The following is an 8921-nucleotide window of genomic DNA, read 5'->3' as shown; positions in this document are numbered from 1 at the left end:
AACCAATAGACACAGATATTTTTCGTATTCTAACAACACTATAATGTGTTTATATCAGCTGTGCTAAAAAAAAATCGGGGTTATTAACGAAATAATTCTGTTTTCGAAATTATTGATTATAAATCTAATTACATGTCTGACTGTGTGACTCTTATGGTATGATGTAGAGATAAATTCTAAACCATCTTGTGGTAATGCTGCAATGGTACTGTATATACATTTTTAAATGTTGAAAAAGAGGAATATGCGAGAAAAAAAAAGTTGCCACAACCAGGATTTTGAGAATTTAAATCCAATCAAAGCAACTCATACCTCATTCTTAGTTGATCAGCATTAGTTCTTATTGCTATAAAAATTACAGAGATCAAGTATTTGATGACAAGACAGGATCTTCGAAAAGATACTTTATAAGTAAATTGTGATACAATGTAGAAATGACTCTGAAACTTCTGATAAACAATGATATATAAATGTTGATATATATATATGTAGTATATATATTATTGTTATAATTTTTTAGGTATCAAGAGCTGAGCTGACCAGCTCCTTCAAGGGCATCACATCTGTAAAGAGTCGTGCTTCAAAGAACACCAGGAGGAAGGTGTCAAAGGCCCAAAAAGGAAGCAGACAATTTGCAAATATGGTTGTAAATGAGAATGAGGAAGATCAAGATGATAGAAATTCATACAGTGCTGCTGTTAGTAACTTGTCAGAGATGTGTAGTAATCTGGCCGATTACCTTAATGAGAATGCTTGTATGGAGATGGAAGAGGAACCTGGGGATGTGGAAACAGAAGAAGAAGACATTGAAGAGATAGAAATTGATGATGAAGAGGCTGATGATGAGGTTCAGAAGCTGATCGGCAATGGCCTTGTTGCAGAGGATGATCCAGAGTTAATAACTGGTGCTGATACAGCTTCAAGTAACTCACCAGATGCTGATGTTTCAAGCCAGGAAAGCAAAGAAAGTAGCGAGTCTGATGAAAGCAACTTTGCATCTCCTCCATCTAAGAGTCCACTGTCCCATTCAAATTCATTAGTAGATCTTCCTGATAAAGTTAGGAGTGCAACTAATTCACCTATTAGATATTCATTTGAGGACACTAAAACAGAGAATATAGTTACAAGAATAACACACATCCCAAAAGGAAGGGAAGAGAACGATATTGATATTAAACAAATTTGTGCAATTTCAGAAGTTGAACATTATCCCACTGGTGAAAATACATTTACAGGAACTAGTATTGTTAATGACATTAAAGGAGGTGATCTAGATGTAAGATCAAGTATTGCTACTGATCCTCATTTGGTATCTGGTGGAACTGAAGTACATCGTGACAGCAGTGATAATATATCTGAAAGCAATGTGATTAGCAGTAATCCAGATAGTAGTTTCATTATCAGACATAATGATGGTGACAATGATGAAGTCATTCAACCCAGTTCTTCATTGGAGAAAGACATTAATCAAATAAATTCAATTAGAGAACATCTTACAGGGGAGTTAATGGAAAATATAGAAAAGCTTGATGAAAATGTAAAAATATGTGTAATAGAAGTTAGTCAGTCAGAATCAAAAGATCGCTTGACTAAATGTTTGAAAAATAAAGACTTCTCGACATCAGACGAAAAAAAGGCACCAGAAACCAGAAAATTTGATAAAGGTGAAAAATCAGACAAAACAATATTAATAACCATAGATCCTGACAAAAGTGAAGCATTAGAAACACTGAACAAAAGAATGATAGAAACCAGAGATTCTGATAGAGGTAAAGCATCAAAGACATCAGATGCAGGAACTGCAGAAACCAAAGACACTAGAAAAACTAATGAAGGTGAAGCCGAAGATTTAAAATGCAAGATGTCTGCTGACAACATTAAGCAGACTAGTGATGGCAATGTCATAATTTCATGGACTAGGTAATATTTTTTTCATTTTTATTCAATACTAATATTGCCAACTTAAAATTGTCCTAATACAGTTCTCCCTCCAATTAAAGACCACTTTTGGGACTGGTGTTTTCATGGTCTTTGGCAGCTTCGGTCTCTAATTAAAATAATTAAGGTAAACAACATTTGTTAATTTGGGTCCTTTAGTTGGAGGGGTCTATAATTTTCTAATAATCATGATGATTTAAATTTTTTTTTTAGATAGTAGCAATATTGTTATTTGAATGGCTCCTATCTTGACATTAAATTATATAATTCAAATTCTGTTTACTAAGTTTACTAAGACCTAGAATAAAATTGTGAAAATATAAACATATGATAATAAACATAAACATGTGATGGGTACATTTATTGTTGAATTTTAATGCTATATTCTTTGTATGTTTGTCTGGATTTTCATTTTTGTTTTTAAGGCCTTCATACTTCCACACTTTCCCTGATCGGGCTCTATTCAATATTCACCTTTTATTCTCTCTGCAAGGACCCATTGGAAATAAATTAACTTAGTTGATTTTATTTGTCGTCCTAGCATCCATCCTTTGTTTAATTGTACAGCAATTGTTTTCTAGATTTCTACATTTTCAAATATTTGTATATTGACATTTTAATTGTTCTGACAATGATTGGATGCTAAAATATAAAAAATAAAAATGGGTTTAAATTCCAGAAAGGACACCTCAGTCATATGGTCAGGTTTTATACAAATCAGGTAAATATGTTTATTTGGGTGAAAATGTTTATGGTTCCAAAATATAAATCAATATAATTTGTTGTGACATCGCATTAATGACGTGTTCATTGAGATTGACGCAGATCTTTGTTTGATCGATACAGTATTTTTAATTTATATCTTTTAGAGATGCTGATCGCTTGCTTTTACAAACTTGTCAAAAAATGGACAATAACACATCTACTTTTGAGCTAGTATCTCAACAGTTGGGCAACAAGAGTGTTTCTGAGGTTGGTAACCATGTTGTTTTTATTCTGAAAAATGTAGCGTAGCAGATATTTATTGCATTTTCCAGTGACTAGGAATAGTGGTCGTTAACGTTCTTCTATCATAGCCGTCGGAAGCATTTTGCAAATGATCCGGCCATTATAGAAAGAGCATATGGTACCCTAGACAGTGACTTATCTAGTTTAGGCCTATTTTAATTCATGTGAATAAGACAAACTTATACATCTATTGTGAAAATAATAAATTGATCAAAATTTTATTTCCAATCAGTGCCAACAAATAGATGAATTAAGTTCTATTTCCCCATGAATAAATAAAAAGTATAGCCGCGTTAGTCTGTACAGTATAGAAAGTATAAAGTAAAAAACAGCAGCACTTTTGAGACTAACAATATATAATTTATTCTCTAGCTTTCGTCCACACAGTGGACTTCATCAGGAGACTGTATAAATAATGTGCCAGGAACATGAATACATATACAATGAATAACATTGACAGTCTATATTTACAGGGTATTGTGAAATACGTAACAATATGCAGTTACATTTTACGAATACACAGGATGCAATATTCGATGCATTTAATTTGCAAATAGGCCTACAAATTAACGAATATCGTAGAGTTTCGAATAACATAGTGATTGTACAATTTTAATTTCACTTACTTGCCAAATTCAGCAATACTGTACAAGCAATAATGAATTATTTGTCATAATCTAGATAAATTATTAAAAGTGTTGTGTTTGCTTTTGCTAGATCTTACGACTACACTTTAATTTTAGTCAATTTTTATGGCAGACAGCCCATGTACTGTAGGTAAACCTCAATGGACAGATGATACCAGGTGATAAAGACATAGGTCTACCTAATAGAGCACAACGATTCAAGGGTGAATCAGGTTTTTTGTAAAAGGGTAGAGGGGCGCAATGTTAGAATATGACTAGTTTTACATGGATTCAGAAGCCATACTGTGGAAAATTTGTTTACCTGGGTGTCAAGAAAAAATATAAAATGATGATGATGAGATGATGATTATGATGGGAAGGTGATAACTACTGTGACAGTGATGATGGCGATGTCAGTAATAATGATGATGATACGGATGATGATGGTGTCGAGGATGATGACGATTATGATGATGATAGCAATGATGTTGACATAGGTGGTGGCATGGTTTAAGTTTTGGAGACATTAATGCAGACTGAAGTGAGTCCAACCTGGAATCAGAGATGAACTTAGCATCAGCATATTTGATTTTCTTGAGAAGCTTAAAATCCTAATTCTTTTTGATGTGATTTCGATTTTCTTTTTTTATAATGTATATATATATATATATAAATGAATAAAAAGCGAGGTTCAACAGTAGCTTTGATTAGACATTTTATTACTACTTAGTTTCGTACCACACACATGGTGTGACGTATAAGAGACAGTATATATATATATATATACTATATTTTGTATTCAATGTTTTTAATGTTACTGGCCTTGTCGGAGGAAAAAACTGTTTACAGCAATTAAGTTTGCTTTTTGTTTATCCTGTCGTCGACAAGGGGATTGTCCTGTCTTTTTTTGTTCTTGTATTGTTGTTTTAACTGGCGAAATAAATGAAATGAAATGAAATATACGAGAAAGGGCCCCGACTAGGGGACAGGAACAAAAGTTTGTATTTAGTATTTTCAGCTGGTTTCTGTATTTAGTCTTTTATTGTAATATTTCCCGAGATCAAAGCGATCCTCAGATTGAGGTCTAGGGACTAAAAAGTCCCAGACAAAAATGTTGTGGTTCTGCTTGTAGCATATAGGCCTAATCAATGGCATATTTAATCTAGATGTCATTGATTTACATCGCACTGAAATTGATTTTGTTGGATGCCCACCCCTTAGAAAGCTGGACACCCCACCCACGCACATCTGACGCCACGACGAGGTCATCGGAATATTTATTTTCAAATCCAATTAAACTTTAAAGTTATTGTGATTGCCTCCCTTAGACTGGGGTCTAAAAGTATATTTTTTGTATGCCCGAAAATAGCAGCTGGCAATTGTAGAGCCGCTACTTCTCCCCGTCAAGGGACAGACCTACCATGGTGGCCCTGATGTGAACAAATTTTGAAAATAGAGCATTTCTAGATGGATGCCCAGACATAGCAGCTGGCAACCTGCAAAGCAGCTACCTCTGTTCCAACGCAATGCAGGGGAAAATACAGGATTTAAAGTTGGTGATAGTGGACAAGTATAGATACCATACCCATCCAAGCTTTAGCATGGTTCAAGAAATGGCTCCTCTGCCGAGGAAAGCGTAGCACATGCATACTTCGAAAAATAAATGTCCATCACTTAAGGGTTTAAATTTTAATTGCAAGTAATGAGGGCCGGCTTGACCCGTATACCTTTGTGTGGTGATGACAATATTGGCAGACTCAAACCCCCAACATTTTTTAGGAGTTTACATTAATTTATATTTTTAAACATTTTCAAAATGAATCTTATTTATAGTATAATTATGCTTAATTCAAAGCCTAAAATTCCAGTGTTAACCTATTACGTCAGATAACGTCTAGGATTCGGAACCTACCTGTCTGAAAAACTGTAACAACATAGATCATCAAAGTCTTCATCTCACGAAGTGAACATAATTCCACATTTCAGCTTAATCAAGGGAAAAATATTGACTGTCGATACTTACTCTGAATTTTAGCTGTTTTGTACGCGTGTATTGTTTACTTAGGTTCCTGTGGTTTGACTTAAAGACAATTTTTAAAAAAATAAGTTGTTGATCGTCCCCTCCCTAAATGAATAAAGAATCACGAAAATATCGTCTTTCCACCCACAATTCGGCTAGGCTTATGATTGTTTTTTGTTTTTTGTTTGGGGTGGGGGGGTGGGGGAGTTGTGTGTGTGTGTGTGTAATTCTTTTGTCTTTGATTTCTTTGTTCGTACAGGGGAGTTGTTAGAGAGTTTATAAATTCCACCTCATCAAACACTACACTAGAAGATGCCTGCCTACCGACCATCAACAATTTTGTTTTTGTATGGCCTCAGTTTTAACAACTTTGAACTTTTCAATGTGGTTAGCTGTCCTCTCCGAATTATTAGGAAGCTTTCGATTTCTGTGACGGCGCGACACTAGAACGGAATCACTCATGCGTGACCGTCCTACCTGGCTTCCTACGTTCTCTGCATACGTAGATTTGTCCAAAATGCGTTCCAGAATCTGCTCGACGAGGTGACCTTAACGTTCTCGCATGCGCAGATGACTTTTACTGACGTCATTACGTTCTATTCTACGTCCTGCCGTCGTCGTGCAATCGAAAGCTCCCTAATCACTTTGCGACAGCAAGGCAGACCTTATGACCTTTAGACCTGAGAGTATATAAATATATGAAAGTTGCAGCATATTAACATAAACTAAGTGTTCAATATATGTAGGAACTTCCTATTTCGATCTACAGTAATATTTGCAATATGTCACAAATATATTATTTCTAAAAGAAATGCACATTGATTAGTAAAGGTAAACTAATAGCCTTAATTCATTTATCCTACCTAAACATATACCCTACCATAAACACTAATAACGTTCACCACCACATTTATCCGCGAGTTGTCTAGGAGAAATATGGTAACCTGACCGTTGGGGTCTAGCCTAGGCTCAGTGATAAACTTCCGTAGAATTTTTGTGTATTTTATAATTAGGTTAATCTTTTTTAGTGGTAGAGATATAATAAGTCTTATTTGTATTTTTGAACCGTGGGAACTAATTATCTTGATACAGTGACATTTTGACGTAATAAATATCTGAATCTGAATTTAAATCTGAAATAATTGTTCTATTTATTCAAAACAGGAAAACTAATCGCGATGTTTAACATACTAGATGATAAGTGAGCGCACCCTTTAGTTTACCAAGATTAAGGATTGTCAAAAAAGTTCAAATACATTAAGGAATTACTGAAGTATAATTAATTTATGATTTTAATATATATTGTCATTTTTATAACATTACAAAGACCATGTGATGCGAATATTATTAATCAATTCATATAATTCATAGGTATAAGTAAACATTTATTTTAAAAAGTGATAGAATTGAGAAAGAAGTGGTCTGGCCAAAGCTGGTGTGATTCCGACAGCCCTGCTTATCTGTTAAACATTCTATTTGGTCACACTGTCAGGTCAAGTAGAATTACAGTTCCAATTCCAGTAGGTACATGTACTACTAGTAAAGAATGCCCTAGACTAGCCTAACGAGTAGGTAACATGCGTGGATTCAAATGCTGGGCGCATCGCATGCTCAACTGTCACTAACTTTGCTCCCGTTTAATATTTTTATGTGCATCTTTTCGAATCGATTTCTTGGTCTGTCGCGTAGGCAAACACAACATTTTTGGGGGCCTAATGTAAATACATTATGTATAATTAATTTATGATTTTAATATATATTGCCATATTTTATATATACCAAAGCAGAACACATTCTTGAAATCAGTAGAATCATCGGCGAATGAGAACGTTCTGCGTTTTTAGATTTTCTCCATTATAATACGTTTGCTTGGCAGTTAATTATTTACTTACTTTACTTTCTTAAACTATTCATTCAATTATTGCATCATCTTAATGTCTTTCCACAGGTTGAAGATAGATTTAACACATTAATGGCACTGTTTACAAAACATCCAAAGTCCGATGGTGAAGAAAGCGGAGATGGTTCTGACAGCGAACACACCAGTGCAAGTGATGTAGATGTATGAAGACATCTTATGAAAAACAAAATATTTTTTTTAATTAATATTGGCTAATTTTACAATTATTAGATAATTATTCGTTATATTCAGTTAATTATTTCAGTAATTCCTTAAAGTAATTCCATTTAGCTTATATTATGCTGTATAATTGTTTTCTTATATATATTTTCAATGTTGATATTCTGTATGCCTCATTATATGTGCAATTCTGTTGTAATTCTTTGACTTCAATATTGTATTTCTGACTTTACACCTGGTTGGCTACAGCTGTAAATAATATTAATATCACTTTAAAGTATATCTACCTTGCCATGTCACTGCAGGAGAAAAGCTACTTAATCAGAAGTATTAGTTCATGAAAATTAAATAATGCACCGTCTCTGAAATTTCAAATCAAGCATAGTTATGGCATTTATTAAATTACAGTAAAGAGAAAGGATGTTACTGTTTACTTAGTTTATTGCATATACGTTTGAGATTTCAACAATATTTACGTTAATATTAATCGTTTTTGTGTGTACTCTTCTAAAATGGAGGGGAATCATTGATACTGACCAATGAAGTATACCGATGACTTGGCGGCTGTTGATACCTGACTACTCTGGCATGCACTAATTATTAATGACAGTAGACATATTATAAAGGTCTTGTGGACATTTCATATATCAATCACACTAATGAAACGCAAACTGCTGTGCTGTGAAGCTTACTCGAGTTTTATAATGTTAATAACCATTTCACGATATATTTTTGTAACGAATGTAATCGCGAGTATCAGCACTCTCACTTTATCCAGCAAGCTGAACGCGATTAATTGCAATCATGGACGATAATAAAGAAGACGATGGAAATGAAAACTTTGAACTAAATAGTGTTCCAGTTCCTGGAACAGTGGAAGACCAGAATATACCCGCCAGCGAAACGACGAAATTTACCACAAGCTTAATTGCCAACGATGTAGAAGCAGCAGGTGGAAGAAACGTCTGCATATCGTGGATCGCAACACATACCCTAGCACTTGGGATTGCAACTGGAGTTTTGGTAATGGCCGTAGTTGTTACTGTCACATTGTGTGTTACATTGGTTCCACCTGATGATTCAGAAAAAAACCCGATTGATGGTGAGCTTTCTTCTCCATTATACGCGCGAGTTACTTAAAGCTACCCTATTGTCAAGCCGTTATTTTGTGTCCGTTCGCTTCTTCACAAATTCCTTCACCTTCTGCTTTGATCAAGAAAGTAGCATGGATAACAGTGGGCCGTTTATA

General features: G+C 34.4%; 1 protein-coding gene across 1 annotated transcript in view; it reads left to right on the top strand.

Moving 5' to 3' along the window:
- Nucleotides 1–8093, top strand: part of LOC117112737 (GON-4-like protein) — a 41950-nt gene extending 33857 nt beyond the window's left edge. Inside the window, exons 22-24 of the mRNA XM_033255884.1 lie at nucleotides 521–1920; nucleotides 2808–2910; nucleotides 7541–8093. Coding sequence (XP_033111775.1) covers nucleotides 521–1920; nucleotides 2808–2910; nucleotides 7541–7660 — 1623 coding nt within the window. The 3' untranslated portion in view covers nucleotides 7661–8093. The remainder of the gene's footprint in view (nucleotides 1–520; nucleotides 1921–2807; nucleotides 2911–7540) is intronic.
- Nucleotides 8094–8921: the final 828 nt, after the last annotated feature.

Source organism: Anneissia japonica, unplaced genomic scaffold (assembly GCF_011630105.1).
Source record: "Anneissia japonica isolate Jap-2015-1 unplaced genomic scaffold, ASM1163010v1 scaffold1078_len308785_cov188, whole genome shotgun sequence".
Lineage (NCBI taxonomy): Eukaryota > Metazoa > Echinodermata > Crinoidea > Comatulida > Comatulidae > Anneissia > Anneissia japonica.
Note: the sequence above shows the minus strand (reverse complement) of the source record. Positions and strands in the feature narration are given on the sequence as shown.